This window comes from Haliotis rufescens, unplaced genomic scaffold, assembly GCF_023055435.1.
Source record: "Haliotis rufescens isolate VD_foot unplaced genomic scaffold, xgHalRufe1.0.p SCAF_5, whole genome shotgun sequence".
In the NCBI taxonomy this organism is placed as follows: Eukaryota; Metazoa; Mollusca; class Gastropoda; order Lepetellida; family Haliotidae; genus Haliotis; species Haliotis rufescens.
In genome coordinates, this window is record NW_025964223.1 from 37,775,203 (window position 1) to 37,802,715 (window position 27,513).

The window sequence follows — 27,513 nt, forward strand, 5'->3', positions numbered from 1 at the left end:
TTATATCGCTACAGTAGTGGTGTAGTTTATGTTATATCACTGCAGTAGTGGTGTAGTTGATGTTATATCGCTGCAGTAGTGGTGTAGTTGATGTTATATCGCTGCAGTAGTGGTGTAGTTGATGTTATATCACTGCAGTAGTGGTGTAGTTTATGTTATATCACTGCAGTAGTGGTGTAGTTGATGTTATATCGCTGCAGTAGTGGTGTAGTTGATGTTATATCGCTACAGTAGTGGTGTAGTTGATGTTATATCGCTGCAGTAGTGGTGTAGTTTATGTTATATCACTGCAGTAGTGGTGTAGTTGATGTTATATCGCTGCAGTAGTGGTGTAGTTGATGTTATATCGCTGCAGTAGTTGTGTAGTTTATGTTATATCACTGCAGTAGTGGTGTAGTTTATGTTATATCGCTACAGTAGTGGTGTAGTTGATGTTATATCCCTGCAGTAGTGGTGTAGTTTATGTTATATCGCTGCAGTAGTGTAGTTTATGTTATATCGCTACAGTAGTGGTGTAGTTTATGTTATATCACTGCAGTAGTGGTGTAGTTGATGTTATATCGCTGCAGTAGTTGTGTAGTTTATGTTATATCACCGCAGTAGTTGTGTAGTTTATGTTATATCGCTACAGTAGTGGTGTAGTTGATGTTATATCGTTGCAGCAGTGGTGTAGTTTATGTTATATCGCTGCAGTAGTTGTGTAGTTGATGTAATATCGCAGTAGTGGTGTAGTTAATGTTATATATCGCTGCAGTAGTCGTGTAGTTGATGTTATATTGCAGAAATAGTCACTCCAAACTGTCGTCTTTGCTGTCGTCATTTTAACCCATGCTTAATTATCATGTTCATCTTTATGTGTGGTGTTGATGGAAGCAAAACTATGAATGTCCTATCATGAACAATTAGGAATAAATTCTGCTGCTTTTGGCGTTGATCACAGTAAATGGCAAATGCATGTTCCCTCTTTTGGACTGTTCCATGCTCATTTTCTGAATCTGAATCTACACTATTTTATTACAACTGCTTGTTTTCTTTGCCAGTGACAGTGATGCTATTGATGCTATGCCATTCCTGGCAGAGGAGATGAAGGAGAGAAAGATGAACACTTCCTCCTCTGATACTGATGACGTCACTGAAGATGCAACCAACAGTCGGAAGAGGAAGAGGGTAAGACATGTTGTGCTGACATTTACTCTGCAGTTCTGTGGTTTAATGGAACATGTTAATACATGTACTATATTAGTGTCAAAATGTAGGCATCAAGTTTACCTTTTACTTTAAAAGATCGATGGAGAGAACACGCTTATAATCAATTTTACTTTTAAAGATCGATGGAGAGAACACACTTATAATCAACTTTACTTGTTTTAGAGAGTTTGACATATTTAAAACATATCTTCAAACTAACTTTGTATTCTTCCTTTTAAATTTTAATCACCAGTTTCAGTAGAAAGGGAAATTTAGACAGTGAGCTTAGCATGCTTCTGTTTTGCCCTTATTCTCTAAGTCATTGCAGTTTTTTATTATAGCTGTCACAGGCAAATGTTTTTGTTACTCAGATATGGGTAAGTTATTGTTTGGCCCCATTTCTATTCAAAGTGTCACCTTATGGAACGCACATGTTCAGGGCTTATCTTTGTGACATGATGTTGTCAAGTTCCCTGTGTAAATCTCAATATTAGCAAGATGTAGGTATTGTTGATTGTGGTTTCCTGGTGGTGCAGGGAGATAAAGTGAAGGGCAACAAGAGATCGCGCCTGGAGAAGCCCCAGGATCCCAACAAGTGGAAGTCTGAGTGTTCGCAGCTCATTACCAGGATCCTGGAGTGTGAGGATAGCAAGCCGTTCAGGACCGCTGTTGACCCTGATGAATATCCAGTGAGAATATTGGACTTAGTCAAACTTCCCATAGTCCACACACTATCTTTTAGAGTAGTAATAGTTAGTATTTAAATCTAATTTAGTGTTCAATATTGAAATTTCACATGTCTATCATTTTGTATTATAAGTTGTAATTTCTTGTGATGTAGGACTACAAGGTAAGGATTTGTACTAAGTTGTAATTTCTTGTGATGTAGGACTACTACAAGTTTGTGGAGAACCCAATGGACTTTGGCCAAGTGCTGGAGAAGGTGGACACTGACCAGTTTGCAAACCCCATTGAGTTGTGTCGGGACGTCAGACTCATCTTCACAAATTCCAAGTCCTATAACACTAACAAGAAATCTAGAGTAAGTCTATCTTGATTACAGCTTCAAGGGATGTGGTGAAATATCTTGGTGAGATGTGAAGTAGCTTGGTGAGATGTGGTGAGGTAACCTGGTGAGATGTGGTGAGGTAACCTGGTGAGATAGCATGGTGAGATATGGTGAGGTATCTTGGTGAGATGTGGTGAGGTATCTTGGTAGGATGTGGTCAGGTAGCTTGGTGAGATGTGGTCAGGTAGCTTGCTGAGATGTGGTCAGGTAGCCTGGTGAGATGTGGTGAGGTAGCTTGGTGAGATGTGGTGAGGTAGTTTGGTGAGATGTGGTGAGGTAGCCTGGTGAGATGTGTTGAAGTAGCCTGGTGAGATGTGAAGTATCTTTGTGAGATGTGGTGAGATAGCCTGGTGAGATGAGCTCTGAACATAAACGAAGAAGAAATATGCCATTATTTTATAATGAGAATCAACAAACTCAATATTACAGGTTCAGAAACATGTTATTATTACAAAATCTAAAAATTTGGCTTGGGGATTCTCATTGCGTTGTTTCCATACAGACTGCACACGCAGGGATCTTGGACCCTGACTACTTGTCCTTGGTTGCCATGGTAGCCTGGCTGGCTGTATGGACGGTGTGACTAGAGCATCTGCCCGCGACCGGGTAGATGGTGTTTGAATATGACAGGCAAACACCTGCGACTGGGTAGCCTGTTGATAACCCAGCTAAGCCTGGCGAGAATGAGTATCTGACCCTGACAACTTGTCCTGGTCCATGGGGACCTTACAATATGGTTGGAATGATCGAGTGTATGTGACGAACTTATAGGGGTGATATGTTCAGCATGTTGTTATGTGGATAAATGCCAAATGATCAGTTGGAAACTAGGTAGACAACTGGGAATCCCCCAAGAAGTAAGTGGTAATATATATAAAAAAGGGGGAACATCATGTTAGATCATGTTGTACTACACTACATGAGTGCTAAATATTAGTATGCACTGCACCTACATGGGAAAAGAGACATTATAGTTATGCAGATGAGCTTGTCCTACTGACCAGCACTTCCTAAACAAGAAAACGTGGTTAGTCATGTGAATACTGAGAACGTGTGTGGACAGAATCCGCTGAGTAAAAACACAAATATGGAATACTAAACTTCACGAGTTTCAGAAAATTGGTTTTACACAGGAGCAGGTTCAGTGTTGTATTTATTACTTGCCTTTTGGAATTATACTGTTCAGTGTGAATAGGCTGACACCTACATGATCCGGCATAATCCAATTGAGTTTAACAGAATAATACTTCAAACACGTCAAAAGTTGAAATGTATGAATTTACTACCATACAACGGTCCACCTTTGGAATTCCAAAAGATTTATCGTAGCGCTAAGGTTATCGCAATTCACATACTTTAACTTAGACAAACGACTGTCGTTGCGCTACAATACGATCACCTTGTGGAACGGGGCCTTGCACCTCAAAGTTTACAATCACGTCACAATACCCGATGACGTAAATTTGTGAAATTTTGTTGCAAGATCTATGGGGGAAACAATGCCATGTGACGTCAACCTAGCAACAAGGTTGCTTGGATCATCGAGTGTGCATAAGCTCCTCTCAGTGATCTATCATCTCCACACGCATATCGTTGAATAAGCCAAGGGATGTTGCGAGCTTTCAGTATTTGTTCGTGAAACATGTTCCAAGAGTACATAAGCACACGTTTTGGTATTACACAATGTGTAATACAGCTGTATGTTTATTAAACGGGTGATCTCTGAATAAACATGAATATTATGACAACGTGAGAATGAAAACAGAGATAATGTGAATAGCTATTTACTGGTAACGTGTACGAATGTGACCTAAACATAGGCACCATGGAGCCTTACCAAGTCCTGAGTGTACACACAGACCTTAGGGATAAACATTAAGGCCTTGATCAGCTTATCATGAAAAACATGCAGTATGCCCTGATCCCCCTGCACAAGAGAGAACTTATAATAGCCTATGGGTGTTGGCTATAGTGTTTTGGGATGTGTGGATATACCATGTATAGCACTGGGATGACCATCGTCTTTAGGTCTGGATCATGTGAACTGGAATGTTGGGTCTCACTGCTGAGGTTGCTGCCCCGATTCCAAATGAGTGTCCATTAAATGTGTCAGGGTTGTAGCCTGCTGATGCTAAAACAGATCTGAGTTGTTGAATGAAGAATGATGGAGAAAGCGCTCCATTGTTGGGTGTCACAAATAACGGTGCGTTGAGTTGGCAGTTAGATTGCGTCCGCCAGATCAGGTAGTGCCACATGCTCATTACTGGACAGATGTGGTTGTTTATTCTGTTAATGGTCAGGGTGATGCCTTGACGGAACGGGTCAGTTTGGATGATATTAACGTGAGATTAAACTGAGACTGGTCACTTGCAAATTGAACTGAACTCAGGCATAGGTGGAGATGAGGATTAAACATGTCACAGGTAAATTCTCTAAATCTCAGAAATGCAGAGAAAGCTAAACTCCACACTGCTTTCATCAGGAGGAGGATGTTTGTCCGCAATCGACCCCGATGGCTTTCATGACACAAATTACTGAGCACTTCGTTTGTGAAGGGTAACCTGATTCGACTGGAAGGACCTTGCTGTTCTTTGCTGGCCCAGACAATGGTTTGTAGACACAGTGCATCTCCAGGGATCCATGGGTGGCACATGAGGGTACCTCTTTCCTAGCTCCTTCATGATCATTAAGACATCATCTATCCTGACGTAAGTGAGCCATCTGTCTATGTCGATTATGGAGTTCAAAGTGAGGTGTTTCTTGTCTTCATGTGAAACCAGTCACTAGTGTGGAGACCATGTGTCTATCAGGATGTTTGGCCAGTGTTGACCTTAAAATGTCAATACAAATTGGTGATTCAATGGCCTGGAAGGTGTGGAATTGTTCAGGGACCAGTCATTTGGTCTTCCTAGTGTCTCTGATGCTTGCATCCTTGCTGGCGTGACTACGGTCCTGTCTACATTTGCTCTGTGGATGTTTTTTCTTGCATGTGTGGCAAGCATGCAGAAAATGACACTGCGGGTAGGAGCACCTGTCTTCCTGGAAGTTATTGCCTATCTGTTGACCCAGGTGGTAGACTATGGCCCTGCCTTTAATGTCCTGTGTTGGAATGTTGAAGTTGTGCTGATCTGTAGTTTTCGTGCCAGGTTGGGCATTGACAGTAAGTGGGCAGAATTCTGTGAAGTGTGAAATGTCTTGGCATAGAGTGCACATGTTCGCCTTCCTGTTGCTGAACACTCTGCGATATATTTCCATGTCCATAGTCCCCCAATATATATTAGTTCGCTCAACTGCTGGATGGCTGCTGCAGATTTGGCCCGAAAAGAGTTTATGATACGTAAATTTATCATATAATGGGTAGGTTTCTCGGCAGGATAAAGCCAACGGATAAAAACGATATCCGTTGGGGTCATATGCAGATAGAGATGCAAATATCAAAGGTCACGTAGGGACTACTTTCACTGTTTATAAACAAACACGGCGTCGCACTCGTCATTCGGCGATCGAGTCAGAATTAACCATCGGGAATCTGGATAAACTACAGGGATAATTGCTATCATTATCAAAAGAACAGTCTAATATACTGAAAATCTGTGTCTAACTGTGACGTAGCTAAGGCATTTTATAAGTTTTGGCAACTTTGGAGATATACATTTCGAAACAATTTCGCGAGGGCACGAGACCTAGCCAAGCAGGATCAGTAGCCATATCTGTGCTTGTAGACCTCTGCGGCTTGAAACCTCCTCCACAAATTAAAATAGTTGGATTTGGCGGAAATATGTTTGAATTGTTACCTTGTTTCGTTTTGTCGCTGTGTGTACATCTGACAACACTTCTTATCGTTATGACAGGACAGACCGACTGTCGACAACATCTGACCTTGGCCGTGACGTCTCATAGACTAGGGTTAGAGTAGTTTCCCTTTGACAAAGGGCAGTTACTCTAGCGGACAGACCGATGGATTGCCGCGAAAGACAATTAAAAACAATTGTTGTTTTGCGTATATGTTGCTAGGCCACTGTATAAGAAACATATTTCAGTTGGAACTATATTGGCTACTGTCACTGTCCGACTGACACATCACTTACCCTGTGACGTAATAAATATTAATGCGCGCATTCCAGGAAAACTCGCAATGTTTCGGTAATGTTTGTGAGTGAGGGAAAGCGATTTTGAAGCACAGAATTAAAGAATGACATTATATGATAAAGAGGTTATCACGCTTGTGTGTTTGGGGATGGTAAATATCCTGTATTAGGAATAAACACTATGAATTTAGCTCGCCAAGGCTCGCTAAATACAATGTTTATTCCTAATGCAGGATATTTACCATCCCCAAACACACTCGCGTGATAACCTCTATGTATCCATCGTTGGTTTTGTTGCTGAGGCTATTGATAATTCGTTGATATTCATCAAACTCTTTGGCTCTCCACTCATGTGCCTCTGTCATAATTTCCTTGAAGCTCAAAGTCTGTTGAGAAGTTCTGCATGGACAGGGCCTGGTGAAGTCGTTTGTGGGGGGTAGTTTTAACTTGTAGTTCACAGTTTCCTGCTTCGATTGTTCTGGGGCCAGTGATAATTTTGTCGGGCATCAGTTACAAGGCTAAGTTAATGTCCTTACCCTCCTTATTTGTTGCCTTAGGGATGCCGATATGGTGTCGAGGTGTGGCAGGGTGTTTGGGTCTCTACCAGGTTGACGAGAGTATTCAGTGTCATCTGCATTGTGGTGGCCAAAGTGAAGTGAGGCCTAGGGCTAGCTGACAACCATGGCTGGGGTGCACTGATGCTTGGTGCTGTGGATGCTTCTTGTCTTGCTGTGTGCTGGGTATTCCCGGCATATGGAGCTGGAGAGCATGGCCCCCGATGTCTGCAGATTCTTTGCACTATTTGCAGCAACTATGTGACTGTGTTCCTCCCAAATACAAAAACAAATAATGTATGATGTGACATGATATCGTAATATAATTTTTAGTTTTTAGTGTAAAAGAACTGATTGATTTGTCAACAACATTTTGAGTGAAAAAATATTTGTTTACCAAGTTTGATTGATGATTTCAGATATATGCAATGACGTTACGATTATCGGCCATGTTTGAAGATCAGATCAAGGAGATAACCTCCCACTGGAAGTCTGCCAGTAGAACCAAACAGCTGCCTAAACAATCTGGCAGGTATGCACGCTTGAATGAAGTCAGGGAGATGGGTAACTGTAAGAACTGTGAGGTATCATGTTTTACTCGTTGTGAAAGATTAGGGATAGAGACGTAGAGTTTTCCCAACTGTGTCACAGGGTACTCGTACAGTTGTTAAGGTGGGTCTTTTCAGACTAAAGTGTGTCACATGGTACTCGTACAGTTAAGTTGGTCCTTTTTAGACTAAAGTGTGTCACAGGGTACTCGTACAGTTAAGTTGGTCCTTTTTAGACTAAAGTGTGTCACAGGGTACTCGTACAGGTGTTAAGGTGGTCCTTTTTAGACTAAAGTGTGTCACAGAGTACTCGTACAGTTGTTAAGGTGGGTCTTTTTAGACTAAAGTGTGTCACAGGGTACTCGTACAGGTGTTAAGGTGGTCCTTTTTAGACTAAAGTGTGTCACAGGGTACTCGTACAGTTGTTAAGGTGGGTCTTTTTAGACTAAAGTGTGTCACAGGGTACTCGTACAGTTAAGTTGGTCCTTTTTAGACTAAAGTGTGTCACAGGGTACTCGTACAGGTGTTAAGGTGGTCCTTTTTTACTAAAGTGTGTCACAGGGTACTCGTACAGTTAAGGTGGTCCTTTTTAGACTAAAGTGTGTCACAGAGTACTCGTACAGTTGATAAGGTGGGTCTTTTTAGACTAAAGTGTGTCACAGGGTATTCGTACAGGTGTTAAGGTGGTCCTTTTTAGACTAAAGTGTGTCACAGGGTACTCGTACAGTTAAGTTGGTCCTTTTTAGACTAAAGTGTGTCACAGAGTACTCATACAGGTGTTAAGGTGGTCCTTTTTAGACTAAAGTGTGTCACAGGGTACATGTACAGTTGTTAAGGTGGGTCTTTTCAGACTAAAGTGTGTCACAGGGCACTCGTACAGTTGTTAAGGTGGTCCTTTTCAGACTAAAGTGTGTCACAGGGCACTCGTACAGTTGTTAAGGTGGGTCTTTTCAGACTAAAGTGTGTCACAGGGCACTGGTACAGTTGTTAAGGTGGGTCTTTTCAGACTAAAGTGTGTCACAGTGTTAAGGTGGTCCTTTTCAGACTAAAGTGTGTCACAGGGTACTCGTACAGTTGTTAAGGTAGGTGTTTTAAGACTAAAGTGTGTCACAGGGTACTCGTACAGTTGTTAAGGTAGGTGTTTTAAGACTAAAGTGTGTCACAGGGTACTCGTACAGGTGTTCAGCTGGGCCTTTTCAGACTAAAGTGTGCCAACCAGAAGAATACTTTTCATTTAAAAAAGTAAATAGTTTATTTAAAGAGTTTTTTTGTATTAATCCAGTTGACTCTAACAGAAGGAATTTTCTCAAACTTTGATTTCAATTGTATGACAGCAAATCGTCCCGCACAATTATTAAGACAAACGGGAACTCCTCATCAGCGAGCCGTCGAGATCGAGCCCCAGGGTCATCAACTGACAGCAGCCAACAGTCATCCAGCGCTAGCTCTAGCACCACCCCGGTTCGAGTCACCAGGTCACACGGAGGGGGCGAGCGGGGCTCAGCTGATGGCTACAGCAGTGGTCCCACACCCTACCCCCGGTCCCGGAGGACTGCTCACACTTCACGTATATCAGGTACTACAGACTACAGCCTGCTTGGCCCTTTCTCATCAGGCAATTCTCACATGATCATATATATGTTCATAACAATGGATTTAATCATATTTTTGTGCTAGAAAAGATTTTAATTTGGCTGAAATGGTATTTCCAAATCATAGGAACATTTATGTGGTCACATGGAGGTTGAGGTACAATTTTCTTGTGTTTCATGTTGTACCTTATATTTGCAGTGTGCTATGTATGAACAAATAGTTGTGGCAGCAAAACCAAATGAAAGGATTAACATGAACATGATGAAGAAGTCTTTAAATTGACAACTGAGATGTTTTTATATTTCTTGTGAACATTTGAGTTCTTGTGAAGTTTGATATTGATAGACAGATGAAGTGAGATTGGCCATTCACCTGTCACGTGTGGGAAAATACAACACCCCATGAATGATAGAAAGTCAGTAAAATATGGCATTTGAACATTCTTGCTAAGGAAGCTATTTAGGTCAAGTTTTGTGTGATACTCTTGTGGATCCAGTAGCATTCTGATTGGAATGTTGCCAGTCATATTGGCAAATGGAAATCAAGGGTGGGTAATTTGAGATTCCAAGAACCACGGGAATGGATCCAGAGGTAAATGTAGTTTTACCTAAATGCCAACCCTGGAGATATGGAGGATGACTGGTGGGAAGTCTTAGGTATACTGCTTACCAGATAATTCATTTCTTTTTGTTATCCCCCCGACATATAATGACGGGGGGAATATAGCCATCAGTATGTCTGTCTGTCTGTCTGTCTGTCTGTCTGTCCGTCTGTAATCATTGTTTGTCCGGAGCATATTTCCTGAACCGTACAACCTAGCTTCCCAAAACTTGGTACACTTACCAATCAGGCTCAGTAGTAGTGCCTTTTGCTATTTAGAGATTTTTAGAATTTTTGATTTTTGTCGTTTCCGTGGAAATATGATGGATGAACTTAGGAAATTTGAGGGTAGTGCTCTTGTCCGGAGCATATTACCTAAACCGTACAACCTAGCTTCCCAAAACTTGGTACACTTAACAATCAGGCTCAGTAGAAGTGCCTTTTGCTATTTAGAGATTTTTAGAATTTTATATTTTTGTCGTTTCCATGGAAATATGATGAACTTAGGAAATTTGAGGGTAGTGCTCTTGTCCGGACCATATCTCCCAAACCATACAACTTAACTTCTCAAGAGTTTTTACACCTATCAAGCAGGTTATGTAGTGGTGCCTTTGCTATTAACAGATTTTTTCTTTTTTTTTCTTTTTTCAATTTAAATTGAAAATTGATGAACTAAGGGTAATGTCCTTGTCTGGAGTATATCTTCTAAACCATGCGACAGAGATTCACCAAACTTTATGCACATATCAATCATGTTCACTAGTAGTGCAGTTTGTTATATTTTAATCTTTTTAATTTGTAGCCCCTGACATATAATTCTAAGGTGTACTATTTACCAATTGAATATACTATATATGATGTGAGCTATATAACCTAGTACATTCTCTTTATGCCTTTGTGTCATGAGGCTACTACAGAGCTATTCATATGCGAATCTGCGAAGTTATTGTTATTACAATTTCATGAGATCATCAGAAAGTGAGCTACATGAACCAATATTTAATAACCTTCATTAAATATGTCTGGTTTTGGCATCAAGGAAAAAAATTTCCTTGCCAATCTAAATACATTTGAAGGTACACACAGTTTACCGACATGCCACGTCGGGGGGGATATGTCATCTTCGGATGACTCTTGTTTATGATGTGAAGTGGCACGTCGTTGATTAAACATCAATTCTTGCTGTCTACTCAAGTCTCAAGTCAGATGTTTTGTTGATAGCTCGCAAGGTGATTGGGAGTGATGGCGAGAGTGAGGAAGATGAAGAGACCGAGGTAGAGGAGGAAGTGAATGTGAATGTTGAGGATGATGAAGAAGAGGAAGAACAAGAAGAAGATGTTGCAAAGGTGCGGCGGACCAAACGGAAAGCGGCTCGTCGCAAAGTGCTGATTGACAAAGAGAGTGATGAGGAAGAGGAGGAGGAAGAAGAAGAAGAAGAGGAAGAGGAGGTTGCAGCAAAGCCACGGGGCAAGGTCCAGCCAAAACGTACCACAAACCGGGCATCAGGTGGAAGAAGTGAGTCACCTTTATCAGACAGAGAGAAAATAGATTCTTGTTGCATATTCAGGGTTGTGGAAATAATAATTATGATCTCTTGTTCTCTTGCAAGTAAATGGTAATTTCTGCTTCTCCCATATTTTAGTTTTAGTATTGTATTTATGTCCATATGTGTTTAACCTTAGTTGGGCTGGAGTTGCCAGCTTTCAACACCCTGCACCCCTTGAATCACTGGTCAGTTGGGATGGTATTTGAAGGTTGCACTTCAAGAAGGTATTGTGTACAGATTGCAAATTAATGATGAAGATGAAACTGGTTCTTATCCCTTCAGTCCTTGCACATTGACATTGTATCCCAATGGATTGGGGCATTGCTTATGCAAATAAGCACTTTTCTTGTGTCTCTTGGTAATATTGCAAAAATGACATCAAAGCGACATTGCTTTCTCTTTCTCTTTCTCTTTCTCTTTCTCTCCTTCATTCCCTCTCAATCCCTTGTGTCTTTTTCAGCAAGGGATGTTGTGAGTGTGAAATGGTAAGCCCTTTCATCCAAGTCCCCTCTCTCTGTTTCAGGTAAGGGTGGAGTCTCGAACGGTCACTCCAAACCTTCATACAGAACACGGGCTGCTACTGGCAAAGTTAAACCTGCAAAGTACATGCCTGACGAAAGTAGCTCATTAGTCTCAAAATCAGAATCAAACTCAACAGCCACATCATCAACCAACTCCCCCAGTGGCAGAACATCATCGTCAGACAGCAGTAGCAACAACAACAGCGGTAGTGGCACTGATGACCACGGTGATGACGAGGATGACAAACAGCACAGTGACTATGTAGACTCTCCTAGATCTTCCAAACGTGGGGCAGCAAAACCCGCCACCAGATCAATCCAGAAACAAGTGGAAATTGTGCGTCATAGTGCAAGAGAAAGGCGGAAAGTTCAAGACAATATGTTTGTGTACGAACAACAACGAAAATCCAGAATCAAGACGAGGAACCAAGGGAGGAGGACAGTTCAGTATCAAGAGGACGAGAGTGACAATGAGCGAGCAAATGGTCGGAATGGAATGGTGGATTCTGACTCTGACTCTGACTCAAGTGAGAACCGGTCATCTCCAGATATGACCTCTATGAGTAGTAGGGGTCGAATACGGAAACTTACACCGCGTGCCCGGGCTAGTCTTATGGGAGACTGATGTATGGAAGGGCATCTCATCTAAGTGCTTTAAAGTGGTGCATGACGTGGATACTTCGCTCAAAATACTGCCATAATGTACGCCCAACTGTTACCATGGTTACCGTGTGGTATTACTCATATGTGTTTGTGTGTGAAGATGTTCCTGAGTGGATGTTTGCGTGAACCTGAATCAGAAGTTTCCTGTGAAAACCAGAGTGTTAATATTATGCAAATGTGTGAAATCTTTACCAAGCATTTATTTCTCATCACTTTTTCAGTTCGCAAAGAGAATCATAACACATTGCTACAACATGTATAGTGCAAGCCTTCAGATGGCAAGTACGAGCTTATTGGAATCAAAATCTGAAAACATCACACTGTGAAATAATTCTACCCGGTTAGTTGACAATTGTAGCATTCAGACTCTGCCAACTTAAGGTGAATCTGTAGACAAATGTCTGTGATTAATATGTGTGGTTTGCAAGTCAACTGCAGTATCACTTTTGCTCAATGAAACCATTTTTGCTAATGCCAATGAATTAGACTTCTAATTTTCTATCAGTCTTGTGATATGATTGCTTACAGCTACATTGTAGGATAAAGAAGGAAAGTTCATCCTCATCATATATTTCATTGTATGTTTCATCATTGATTGTCATCAGCTGATCACAGAGAGTGATGGTGTTGAGACAGTGGCAGCATATGGAGTCATTTCTCCTCCTCAGGAAATAGTGCTTATGTGATGAACTGTATCATGTAAAACTTTGTTCATTTTCTTTGGATGAAACAGTTCAAAGTCGTGATTCATTTTGTTGTAAGAAAGATGAGGAATATTGGTGTGCCAGTCATGGAGAAACATGGTATCAAAGTTAATTATAGAAAAACAGTAAAATGTTGAATTTCTCAAATTCATATTGTCTCAGTACATGTAAACAAGTGTGGTTTCCAGTACCCAACTGAACCATTTTCTGCCTATGTTGCTTTGCTGTTGATGAACAGTTTAATAACAGTGAAACTGTGTAAGTCTGGACGGTGTCCTTTCAGGTCAAATAGCCTGGATTAACAAATGTCTGCATTTACAAACCAACGGTGAGTAGTAATGTTCCTTCCAAAACATGGACATTGAGAAAAATAGTAGTCTAGAACACAGGGTTTCCGGAGTATTGAGGTTTCACTGTACAGAAGCATGTTGTTTATCCGTACACCTCTGGTTTGAAAACTATGTTCATGTGATTGAATGCAGGGCTATCTGACACTAGGTAGCTGAGGCTGTGAAAAATGGCCGGCTGACCGTCAACATTGTCAGTGAATGTGTTTGTGTGGGAGGCCGAAGCATGGGCTCAAACTAACAACCTGACACTTGCTGCACCCAGATGACCAGCTGCATGTATGTAGGCATTTCATCATTGACAGTTATGTCTGACTTGACAGAAATCAGGAAACCCATGTTTATTTGTTAATATTTCTTATTTCCAGTGGATGTTGTTGAAAATCTCTGCCATATATCTAGTGTGTCGAGAAAAGAGGAATAACTGTAGATTAAAGAAATACCAATTTCATTCTCAAATTTAGATTGAGGTTTATTTGAACATTTCTGTCCATATTTCAAGTAAAGGATAACACTGTAAACCCAAGGGAAGGTATTTATCTGTTTGTATTATAGCGTGACTACCGTATTGTTTCTCTATAAGGTATCCTGATGGTTCTTATTCTTTCTGGTATTTCTTGCATTTCGACAGTTCATAAGTTATTTAAAACTATCTTCTCGGTTTTGGTTGAACATGTAAAACCTCTAGTTTGGGCTTTTCCCTTGCTCGCAGTTTTACATTTTCAACCCAAGTGTTTTAACTATAGGTTAGAAACTGACAGAAACATCTGGAACAACATTTATCCCCAAGTTTTTGTTTCCAAAACACTTTCCATGAACCTTGGGAAACAAACCTAATATGTATCTTCCTGGCGTACTTGTATTTGAAAAAGAGATTCTTAAAAGCATTATTATTCTACAGATTTATCAATGCCTCTGTAGTTAGTGGTTCACTCACTAGGCTACAAGTATGAAGCTTGCAAATTTGATCCCACTGAAATATAAGTAAAATATGTTGTTTGATTTTACATTTTGCACATTTCCTTAAATTACATTGTAGTGTGTCCTGCAGATTTTGTTCAATTGCAAAAGAAATCTCTAGGGACAGGGACTTCTGTAGAATAACCATGGGACTGTGATATTCTACAAAAAGTCCCTGCTAAGAGGTTATTCTATGAAAAAAAGGAGGATAACATCACAAGAGGTTTATAAGGCCATGTCAATACATCTTTGGCATTTGCCATATTTATTTTGAAAAAAGATTTCCAAACATTACATCATATGAACATGTTGGAACCACACTTGTTGACCCCTCTTCAGTGTGGTTAAGAAGTGAATATATGGCTTAGGTAGCAATACATGTGTACATGCCCTCACAATACTCCTGGTTATGTGGAACTAACTTGACTGTTACTGACATTACATAAGATAGGATTATTCTGACCACGAGTCTGTCCGAGGTAGCTAGCTGTCTTGCTTCTAGCTACTTTCATTACTTTCCAAGTTTACCAGTATTTGTTCAATATATAATTGTATATAACACTGACTTGGTCAAAAGGAGAAATCTAGTCTTAGAATTCTTTGATATTATACTTGTATGATGGAGTTTCGTGATACAGAAGTTATTTGTACATTTACAGACTAGTTGGCATAGTGCATTAATGCATAGGGATAACTGGAATCAGTTTTATATAATCAAGGGTTATGAAATGAAATGTCAATGTGATTTACGGAAGCCTTTTAGGGCCACTTGTTTTTATGTTGTTTTTTTCTTGAAATTTCAAGTTAGTATCGTGAAGTTTCAACATAGCTTCTTGCAATTTCAACAAAGCATCTTGAAATTCTAAGTTGAAATTTCAAGATACATATATTGAAATTTATAGTTTTAAAATGTCAACTTATTATCTTGAATTTCAAGATCATTATCTTGTAACTTCAACTTGGTATGTATTTAAAGTTTCAACTTAGTTATCTTGAAATTTCAACTCAATATATTGAAATTTCAATAAAATGTTAAAAAAAATTAAATGGCTCTAAAAGGCTTTCGTGGTGGTAAGCAAATTTAAGAAAATATTTGTTGGATGGATGGAATGAGTGGCATTTATCATGCATGCAAGTCAAATAAGCTATGCCATATTTCCTCAAAATGAATTATAAATATTGGATATTAGTAATTTATACAGTTCTTGACAACAGCTGTATCTCTGACATGTCCTTTTTCCAAAGTAAAAGATTACATTAATGAATACAAGAATTATTGATTTGTACAATTATGTTACAGTATTTACTGTTTGCTGACTAGTTATTTCAACCATACAACAGTGAACAACGATGTATTCATCTCAGCCTTTTTAACATGCTCTACACCAAGTTGTCCTATGTCAGTATTTTGTTGCATATCACTTGGAGTCATGCTATTTTCCTCTTGACTGTCAATCATGGACAGAAAACACTGATGTCTGTAAGTTACTATCATGTGGGGTGTGTACGAGGGCTAATAATGAGTAATGAGGGCAACGATGGGTCTTTCATACATCAAAATATCCTTATTGAGAGCTTTGGGTGTAATTTCTACACTATCAAACAGTTATTCCAGTGTGTTGGACTGTTCGACTTAGACTTTGCGAGATTTGAATGTAGCAAGATTATTTTCTGTTTAAGATGTAGCTATTTCTTCAACAGGGATAGGCCGCTGTTTTTTTAAAGCAAACCTGATTTTGGAAAGTGGAGAATTTGTTTTTATTGAAATATTCTCCTAAAAAAGCTTTTCCTTCTGATTAATTGGTTTGACACATCTGTCATTATGGTATATACCTCCTTCAGGAGGTTGTCGGGACGGTTGGGTAGCCTAGTGGTTAAAGCGTTCACTCGTCATGCCAAGGAGCCGGGTTTGATTCCCCACATAGGTACAATGTATGAAGCCCACTGTTGGTGTCCCCCGCCGTGATATTGCTGGAATATTGCTAAAAGCGGCATAAAACCATACTCACTCACTTACCCACTCACAAGGAGGTGGTCAGATTTTGAGGCATGATTACCTCTACAGGCATGAAAGTTTGTGTTTGCATGTATCGTTACAAATCCTACCACATGAAATGTTGGTAATGTTTATCAAAGGTCAAGGTCATCTTTAAGGTTATAAAACATGCCACTATCATCGCATAGTTACTGTTTCACGTTTAATTGTACAATCCTGAAATTAGATAATTGTTGGATAATTGTCTTTATTGAGGTCAAGGTCTGAAAGTCATGTTTCTTGACAGGAAGTACATGGCACGATGCCATTTGTGAGCGTTACGGAAATGGCAGTGAAGGGGGCGAAAACCGCATTGTCAGTGGTTCATATTGGGAAAGGGAGGTCACTCTAATTTCAAACGGGAGCTATCTCTGGTGTTTTCGTATTTGTACGTTGTTGGTCCAGCTATTAAATGCCCAGCTTATCCCTAAGGTAAAATGTATTCTTAATTAAATGTTTGAATGCATTATATATCTATGTTTCTAAGATTGGTTTAGTGCTGATAACCATTTTCTAAAATGTGGGCCCACATTTTTCCCGTCATCTATGGTGATCGAAACAAGTGGGCCAACATTTGTATTTCGCCTAGCTTCGTTAGGTTGTTTCGTTAGTTCTGATAATCAATTCCTAAATGTGGGCAGAAGTTCTTCCGTCATATTGATTACAACAGGAGGGACCATGTTTATTAATCGCGAAATTCGACTTAAATATTGATAATAAATTTTTCAAATGTGGGCCCACATTGTTCCTGTCATATATGGTGATCGAAACAAGTGGGCCCACATTTGTATATCGCCTAGTGGGTAGACGTTCTTCCGTCATAGTGATTGCAACAGGAGGGACCAAATTAAAAAATCGCTAAGCTTCATAAGCTTGGCTTACTTATGACCATTTTCTATAATGTGGGCCCACATTGTTCCCATCTTATTGTGATCAAAACAGGTGGGCCCACATTTGTAAATCGCTGGGTTTCATTGGGTTGACAAAGTCATTTAGGCTAGTGGGCTCACATTTGTCATTACTTTGCATGGGTATGTGACATTATATATTATTCTTATTTTGCAATATTGATGGGAAATATCTTTATAAATCATTTCGTGTGTCGTTAATTCCACGAAAGGCACAAAAGTCTTTGAAGTTTGAATAACGTCATCATAGCTGACCACACTAGTTTTACAAAAATAGCTACAAAGCAAGAAACTTAGATCAACTTCAAGTTAAATTTACAGAGGCAATACCACTCATTCTACTTTTTCCAGTATAACACATCAATCTAATCATAAGTGTTGGTGGCGATATAAGCCTGAAAATATGTCTACATTTGAATTGAACTCGGACATGATACAAGCCTGAAACGCTTCCGAGAACTTGTTCCATTAAAGGAATAACTCATGAATATTAATGACCCCACGACCTAGTTTGGCGATGTTCGTAGAAGTGAGTTCTGCTGTATTGCCATCGCATTAGTACATTTTAATCCAATTATAAGTCATAATACTTATTTTAAATAGACAAAATAGCAGTTCGTAATGCGGGTTTGTTTACGTAGTACATATTCTCAACAACAAGTGCGTTTAGTTTCAAATGTGGGCCCACCTCGAACTTTCGATTAGGCAAACGGAGTTAGCTCCCTTCTCAAACCACCGATAATGCAGTTTCGCCGTTTAGGGGCTGCTCCTGTTTTTTTGCAAATACTTGCAAACACCCCTGTCTATCAATGTCTTAATGAAGACACCATTTTTCTAAAACAAGCTCACGATTATTCAGTTTCATTTTCCACAACAATAAATCACTTGATGAATTCTTCAACCCCACCTAACAATTGTCTTAGTACTTATTGCTCTTACCCTAAATGGTGAATGAAAAGTGCTGTTCACTTGATTGGACACATAAGATATTTTGGTTAACAAATGCTGCTGTTTCTTCTTCTCTTCCTAACCTATATTTGTTATTCAATATTTTATGTTTAAGTTTCTTGTTTAAAAAGAAATGATTGTCTTATGTTAGTCACTGAATGCATCAAACACCAGCATACTTCCAGAATAGAAGACGCAGTTGGTTCAAACAAAATAGTTCAAAGGAAATCACTTGGTAATATGTGTGAATGTATACCAGTTTATTGAGTGATTTTATGTTGCAACTTTTATTTCCGAGACATAATGATGAAGACGATTATGATGAAGACGATGATCATGAAGACGATGATGATGATGATGATGATGATGATGATGATGATCCAGGTTACTGCAGCCATGTCGGAGCACCTTTAGAATACAGTACCACAACTTCTCGTGAGGACGATCTCTGCCGTAGGTCATGTGTCTCAAAGACAAGCAACCAGTTTTTGTGAGAATCGTGACCTTGCGACCTTCAGATTGTTAGCCTGACAGCTAAGTGACTGATCTACGTCCAGACTGTGAAACCATGTGCAAATTTACCTAGTCATGCCTATGACATTACGGAACTGAACGAAAAGGGTCGAATAGGTGACGGACACTTGCGAAGGTTGTTGGTAAACATGGCATTTCGTGACTAGTCTGCGGACACTTACATGTGATCCCAATGCCATTTTGTGCACTCATCCCATTCCGTAATCTACAAGATACTGAGTGATGAGGCAAGAGCTGCGAACTCAAAACGGCTCCAGGTGTCAGATGTTGAACTCGCAGGTACGCATTTGGTACATTTGGATGTGTTCAGCGCAAATATATTAATATACCTAATACACTGCATTCCTGTGCATAATAATGAAAAATCATTAATTGAAGAAAACATATATATGTATATTAGTTCCCATGTAGCCACTTGAATTTGGAAAAAAACAAAATGAAAAATGTATTTAAAATAAGTGATTTCATAAACTAGCGCTTGCTGTAAAATGCGCCACTGCAGGCAATGTTTAGTAAACAAATATTAAAAACTCTCAACATCGCTGGGCTTATTCAGTTATATTGCATGTAGAGATGATAGATCATTGAGAGGAGCTTATGCACACTCGATGACCCCTGAGGTGTGACTGACAACAAAATACTACAAATTTCGTCATAGGGTATTGTGATGTGTTTGAAAAGTTTGTGGTACTGTATTCTACAGGTAGGCCACCACGTCTAATATAGATGGTGCACAGATCCTTACTAGGGTGGAAACTAACTTGCAATATTCATACACCTTGTGGTCTTAGCAGTTTTTATCTGTGGTCTTTTTGTAACATATGAGCAAAATAAATATGTTTCAAAACTCTTCTTTTACCAATGCTTGAGAGACATGTGACTGTTGACATGTATAGTTGCATGAATAGATCTTATCAAGACATACACTACACTGTTCATTCCTGTGTATGTGTGGAGAAGCATGTGTACTGAATCGTTAGATTTTGTTCTTTGGGAAATTCCATTTTTTATTTGGCTGTGCAATATGAAATTGGACTAGTTCCATTGTCCTCTGAAGCAGACCCAGAGGTATGAGACTTAATCCGAGATGTACCAATGTGTCTGATACAACCTCCATTGTCAACTCAGAAGTTACACATACAAGTACAGATGAACATGAAAGACAGTATAGACAGGCCAGATTAAGACAGATAGTAGTTCTTCCCAATGTGCGGACAAAGTTGCTAGAGAACTGGTAAACATGTAACGTCTTTAACCGAAAGAAGCTTTTTTGACCCCAATTAAGATTGATCAATGTGCCCTTGTGGCAACTGATGAGAAGACATGAACCCACACTGTATGATTGAGTGTTGACAATGTGATCCCACTTACAAGCGAGACCTGGTTATTAAGACATCATTACTTAAATGTTTGTTAGATGTGAAGTGGATTGTTTCTTCTCAAACTACCGGGACTTCCTGTATTTAGGTCCAAGTGTAATTATGCTCATGGACCCACAAACGGAAATATTTCCGTATATAGGCCCATGGACTTGAATTCAGATATTATTTTTGAGCGATCTTCTGTAAGTTAATAACTTACTCCCTTTGAAAGTTGATATGTGGCCATGCACTACTCGAGGCAAATCCTAATGTACATTTAACAGTAAGTTTGGTTCAAAGTTAACTTCATGTTTTATATTTTCTCAGTTGAAACAACTGAAATAATCTTCCGAAATTCAGTCCTGGGCTTAATTTCAGTTAAAATATTCATACAGGAAGTCCTGGCAACACCCACAGGGAATATCTAGGTAACAACCTTTGTGACAGAGGTATAGATTTCGATAATACGGGTGAAATAAAGATTGTGATCTTGTTTTGACACTCATTTAAGACTAATAAAAACCCTGACTATTTAATACTGGTTAAACAGAGTTGTAGTGTGTATCTTCAAGATGGGGCCCCCATTTCACAAAGCAATTGTAACTTGACGACTGTTGGAATGTTTGAAGGTTATGACAGCACACAAGTTATGCCGGCTGTAGTGCTATTATCACAGTGTTAATTGTGGCCCTTGTCCCTCCATCAATGGTTTCAGTGTGCAGGTTTCAAGTTTGCAGCTTTGTAGCCTGATAATGGAACATGTTAATCTGGTTTGAAGACGTGTATGTTTTTGTCCATGATTTCATCGTGAAGCATGTTTAGTGCAAAGCATAATCACAGGTTGCCTCCAATATTATCATGAAATGGGTGCTACACTACAGTTGCATTTGCATAAATAATTACCATATTAAAATAATACTAAATGTTATTGTAAATTAAGATGTATTATTTATTTGAAACATAAGTCCATGTAGTTATGTACAGATATCTGACAGTTGTATAAGGTGTATGTCGATTACATGACTTGTCAAGTTGATCTCTGTGCAAGTGATGTGTATTGCTGTCAATCAATCATCCCAGGTGTTTGTCGACACACAGCTATCAGCTGGCCTTGTCCTTTCTTGCCTGGATGCTGAATGCTGTTTTGAAAGATTGTCATGTTATGATTTAAGGTTGAAATCTTCATGTATTCAGGTATGTGTAATATATACTTGTTATGTACCTTGGTACATTCCTCATCATCTTTGAATAAAAGCCAAGTTTTCTTAACTGTGTCTCATGTTTTATTTAACTGTTAGAATGGTAAATGAACAGCTTCAAATGTTTGGGTAAATCCTGATAAAGGTACCAACTTCTGTGAGATTGAGATCTACATATCACAGGGTATAATATTTTCGAAAACTCTGAACAGAGAAACTGAGTATTCATGATGTTTTTTATACAGAATTTCTAATATAGAGAAACGCACTGTTGTCCAATTCCCTGAAATCTGTAAAACATCTTGACGGAATGCGGATAAACAGAGGCCTTTCTCACCAGAAAGCATGGTACTCGCTCCATACCCCAAGGGAGCTAAAAAATACTCACCACTAATGAGAAGAAACAATAAAGCGCTATTAAAAAATCTTATTACCATAACTGACTGACTACCGTTACACTCTCCCCGAAATTAGTATTAACCTAATTTACATTAAACAGTGAGAAATACTGATGTGGTATAAATATAAACACAATGGTTTGGCTAACAATACAGTATTGCAAGTGTCATACCCTGACAATGAACAAAGGTCAATGCTTTTTGGCAAAATAAAACATAAAATCATACAAAAAATAAAACATGAAAATACAAATCATTGTGACAAAGTTTATAGTTCGGATCGGATTCGGAATCATCACTCATAAAGTTCAATGAACCCGAAAATGAATTTAGCACAGTTCGGAACACCATACTGCAAATGAATTTACACACATTTGAACACAGTTCTCTTTTTCTAAGAGAAGCACAAGGTTGTGAACTGGTCTCACAAAGTTTGATTCACCACAGTCTACTTTCACAGTTCTGACTAGACCATCTTCACTAAGGTACACTTCTGAGATGCGTCCAAGTTTCCAATGATTCCTTGGAATATTGTCGTCCTTGATTATCACGATGTCGTTTACAGAAAGATTTCTACATGGGGCAGTCCACTTCTGCCGCAACTGAAGACTTTGCAGATACTCTTTCCTCCAACGACTCCAGAATTCATTAGCAATGTATTGAACTCTGCGCCATCGCTTCCTGGAATACATGTCCTCCTTAATGAATGTTCCAGGTGGCGGAAGGATTACCTTAGACTTCAAGGTAAGAAGGTTATTTGGTGTCAGAGGTTCTGGAGAGGACGGATCGCACAGAGTGTCAACAGTTAAGGGTCTGCTGTTTACAATGGCAGCAGTTTCACACATCACAGTACGGAGGGATTCATCATCCAACTGTGATCCAAAGTCATGAAGTAAAGCAGATATGACATTTCTTGCAGGTCTTATCTGCCTCTCCCAGACACCACCCATATGGCTTGCACATGGTGGGTTAAACTTGAACTCAAAGAAATCACAGTCTCTCTGCAATAGGAATTGTCTCACTTTTCTTTGATCAAGATTTGTTAGAACACCAAACAGTTCGTTCTTTGCCCCTACAAAGTTGGTACCTTGATCGCATCGTAGTTGATGGATCGGACCACGCACTGACATAAAGCGTCTTGCGTTGATAAATGAGTCTGTACTCATTGACACAACAATCTCTTTGTGTATTGCTCGGAAACACAGGCATGTGAACAGAACACCGAATCGCTTTAACTCCTTTATCCCTTCCTTTATATAAAAGGGTCCGAAACAGTCTACTGCACAGAATGAAAATGGAGGAGCTTCTTCTGTCCTATCAATGGGAATATTTGACATCTTCTGGACTTGAGCCTTGCTCCTGAGTTTCCAACACGAAACACATTTTAAAATGTAGTTGGACACACCTGAGCTACAGCCTATGATCCAGTATCCACTTAATCTGATCTGATTGAGTGTTAGACCTTTTCCCTGATGATGAACTTGTTCATGGCAATGGCGGATAACAAGTGTTGTTATGTGGTGCTTCTTTGGCAAGATAACAGGCTATGTACACATGAAATCTGTGAGAGTCATTTGAGATGTAACCCAACACTATTCGACTGTCAGTCCAGTAGAAGTTTTGCACTTCGCCGAGATCTAATTCATGAGTTAGGAATTGTCCAACTTTGACTGATGTAAGTGCAGCGGTCAGTTCCAATCTTGGAACGGTGACAGATTTGATTGGCGCAACCCGTGCCTTACCCATTATCAGAGAACAATGTACCTGTTCATGTTCATTCATTAATCGGAGGTAGGAGCACTGTCCATAACCGCTCATACTTGCGTCAGAGAAGTGATGCAATTCTGTTGCAAGAACATTCCCAAAGTCATGTGGTTTCACACATCTTGGAATTCTCAAATCATGAAGTGATTTCAAGTCTGTTTTCCAAGCATTCCATGCCTTGAGGATACCATCAGATACCGGAGTGTCCCAATCATACTGATCCTTACACAACTCCTGAAGAATCGCTTTACCTCGGAGAATAACTGGGGCTAGTAGTCCAATTGGATCAAAGATGGAACTAACCATTGACAATATTGTGCGTCTTGTGACAACTTTGTCCTGGTGACTGTCAAGTTGTATCTGAAACATGAAACAGTCCGATTCTGCACACCACTGTACGCCTAAAGCTCTTTCTGTTGGCAAGGCGTCACAATCAATCTCAATGTCCTGAACACCAATTACATGATCCTCAGGCGGTATAGCTGACATTACCTCCTTAGAGTTGGAGATGAACTTATGCAAATGATGGCCTTTCATTGCACATACACTCCTGCTTTCATTAATGAGTGTCACTGCATCACAGGGTGTAGGAACAGAACACAATCCGCCGTCGACATAGAAGTCGTTCTTGATGAACTGTGCTGTGGCTGAACTTATGTCTGTCACATGGTCTGTCACTGTTTGCTTTAGTGCAAAGTTGGCACAGCCTGGGCTTGACACAACGCCAAAAAGATGCACTTTCATTCGGAATTCGACAACTTGATCCTCAGCGTTCCCATTTCTCCACCAAAGGAACTTTAGATAGTCCCTGTGTTCCTTGTTAGCAAAGAACTGGTGAAACATTTGTTTCACATCACACATCAACGCAACAGATTCAAGCCTAAATCTGCAGAGCATGCCTAACAGATTATTGGTTAAGTCAGGTCCTTTCAGGAGACAGTCATTTAAGCACTTGCCATTATATCTGGCACTACAGTCGAAAACGACTTCGTATTTTATTTGGCTTCTTAGGGTGATATACTCAATGGTGCGGAATATACCATCTGTTACATGCATGTAGTTCACCTACAGGAACTTCCTCTGTATGTCCACCTTTAATCATGGCATTTATAAAGGCGGAGTAGTCAGTGTGGAACTTTGGATTTCTACGGAAACGTGATTTTAGTCCATCAAGTCTCTGAAATGCCATTCTCTTGTTATCTGGAATCTCTGGGAGTTCCAGCCTTGAATGGAAGTGGCATTTCATAATGTCCTTCTGCTACATGAATGCCTTCTTCCATCTGTTTCATGAATATCCTATCATCATGAGAGATGTTGGAAGCATTGTAGTCATTCTCATTAAAGTCTTCAAAGAACATGCGGATCACCACATTTGGAACAAACTGCTCCTTCACAGATGTTCTGTGAGATAGATGAACTTCGGACGGTGGACGTAGCTTGAGCGGAATTTCACATGACATCACTCTGTGACTGATGCCAATTGAATCGGAGTTCTCAATTTGTGTTTGATCAATGATACCGACAACACCCCATCCCAGGTCGGTACGTTGTCCATATGGTTGACCTTCCTGAACTGGTGCGATAACCTCACGAGGTATGAGTGCTTGTGGGCAATTATAGCCTATCAATAGACCGATGTCAACATCGTATGTTGGCTTCAATACATCACACAGCTGTCGTAAGTGTGACCATGCTTGCACTTTGTCGGGGGTTGGAATATGGTCCTTATTGGCTGGTATCACATCCCTTGAATATGTTCCAGGGAGAGCAATCCTGAACACATTGTCCATTCCTCGAACTTGAAGACCTCTGACCTTCTCACTTCTGACATGTGCATTTGCTGAAGTCATTGTAGAGAGCAACAGATTAATTGGTGTACCTGTGACACTGAGTTTGTTGCACAAGTCTTTTAACACAAAAGTCGCATCGGATTGCGTATCCAGCAATGCATATGTCAACAGTTCATCTGACGGATTATCGGAATGAGATACCCACACGGGTAAATTCATGGAGCACTTATCCACAGAATTGCTTCCATTACTGAGGTGGCTAATACTTTTCAGCTTTGTCTCCACAGAAGGCTTAGGGAGATCACCGTGTAACATAGTAGCATGAAGATGTGAGCATGTCTTTAGCCTGTTCTGACAAAACTTTAAAAGATGTCCTGGCTTGAGACATCCAAAGCACACTTGACTGTCTATAAAGAACTGTTTTCTTTCAATCAAGGGTTGAGACAACAATGTCTCACAATCATCAAGCTTGTGTTGACCTTTACAGAAAAGGCAAGTTTCAAATTTCACATTTGATTTCTTGTCTAATTTACCTGTGACAGTGCTTAGAGATGAATCTTTCAGATTTATGTCGAACACTGTACCATGTGGTCGTTTAGCTGTCGGATGCTGTGACGATGCACAAGTGTTCCGGGGCTTGTTCTCATATTTCAATTCCAAGGGAAAAGAAGTGACAGGATCACACATTATTTCTGCTTCCTTAGCAATGAAAGTCACAAATCTTGAGAATTTAGGAAACTCTGATGTCTGTTCCTTATATTTGACGACTTTACGTCTCCAACAATTGAGGAGCCAATCAGGTAGCTTCTGAATAAGCTTACGATTTTCACATTCATCATTTAGGATGTCTAGTGATCTGACGCTTGACATTGCTGTTTCACACTGTCTGAGAAAGTCTGCAAACTTACGTAATGCATTACCATCCCTTGCTGGTAGTTTCGGCCATGAATCTAGACGGTCACGAAACGCACCTCCAATAATGGAATGGTTTCCAAAACGTTCATCAAGCAATTTGATCGCCTCACTGAATGCATTCTCTGACGATAAAAGAAAAAATCCCTCGACAGCCTCTTTGGCTTGTCCGTCAAGATAGCGTTGCAAATAATAGATTTTTTCACCTTCAGGAATACCTCTGAGATTCTCTGAGCGGAGCGTTTTGACTGAACGGAACATTTTGCGAGTCTTGAACGTTTCTAATTGGAACAGATTCTATGTCTGCATTCACAATGTCACTTTTGACACATGACTCATGTGGAGCTTTAATTTCTCTTTGTGTAAGATTCTCAACCTGAACTGTGTCCATATAATCTTGTACAAACATGTATTTTCCATCCGGACATAAAGCAGGAGAATGAACAGAATCCTCATATGCTTCACTTTCTAATTATATCCCCGTTTACGAAGTAAATCGGGGGTATATAGCGTTCCGTTCATCCGTCCGTCCATCCGTCCTTCCGTCCGACCCATAACTTTTTAACCATGCACCCTAGCTTCACCAAACTTGCTACACACATTTACCACAAAGAGTACTTGTGCCTTTTGCTAGTTTGAAGATTCTGAACTTTTTAAATTTTGCTGTTTCCGTGGAAACATTAAGAAACTTAAACTTTTAGGGTGGGTGTTTTGTACGGCCTTCATCTTTTTAACTATGCAGCCTAGCTTCACCAAACTTGCTACACACATTAACCACAATGAGTACTTGTGCCTTTTGCTAGTTTGAAGATTCTGAACTTTTTAAATTTTGCTGTTTCCGTGGAAACATTAAGAAACTTAAACTTTTAGGGTGGGTGTTTAGTACGGCCCATATTATTTTAACCATGCACCCTAGCTTCATGTCAGCAAATGTCACTGGAACTCAATCTTAGTTTTTAAAACATTGAAGTTAAAATCAGTTAGAAATACATGTATGTAATATTTCATTAATTAACAAACTATTTACTATTTGTTGTTGACCAGCAGGGATAACGGGGGTATGTGAGCTTTGCTCACTTCTTTCTTGTTTCTCTACAGCTTCTAATTGTGCCATAGCCATAGATAATTTCATTTCAGTTTGACACCTTTCAAGCTCAGCTCTCTTTTGATTTTGAACTTCAAGAAATTTCAACTTAGTCTTTAATGCTGCAGCAGCAATTTTGGTCTCATACAGTTTTGACACATTCGACATTTTTGATGACTTAGTCTTTACAGATTTACAT

General features: G+C 39.7%; 1 protein-coding gene across 1 annotated transcript in view; it reads left to right on the forward strand.

Annotated features, from left to right (window-relative positions):
• LOC124116325 (bromodomain and WD repeat-containing protein 3-like) overlaps positions 1–21,436 on the forward strand; it is a 64,178-nt gene extending 42,742 nt beyond the window's left edge. The window contains exons 29-35 of the mRNA XM_048383971.1: positions 1,041–1,167; positions 1,725–1,877; positions 2,078–2,230; positions 7,319–7,431; positions 8,782–9,023; positions 10,862–11,155; positions 11,710–21,436. Coding sequence (XP_048239928.1) covers positions 1,041–1,167; positions 1,725–1,877; positions 2,078–2,230; positions 7,319–7,431; positions 8,782–9,023; positions 10,862–11,155; positions 11,710–12,332 — 1,705 coding nt within the window. The 3' untranslated portion in view covers positions 12,333–21,436. The remainder of the gene's footprint in view (positions 1–1,040; positions 1,168–1,724; positions 1,878–2,077; positions 2,231–7,318; positions 7,432–8,781; positions 9,024–10,861; positions 11,156–11,709) is intronic.
• The last annotated feature ends 6,077 nt before the right edge of the window (positions 21,437–27,513 follow it).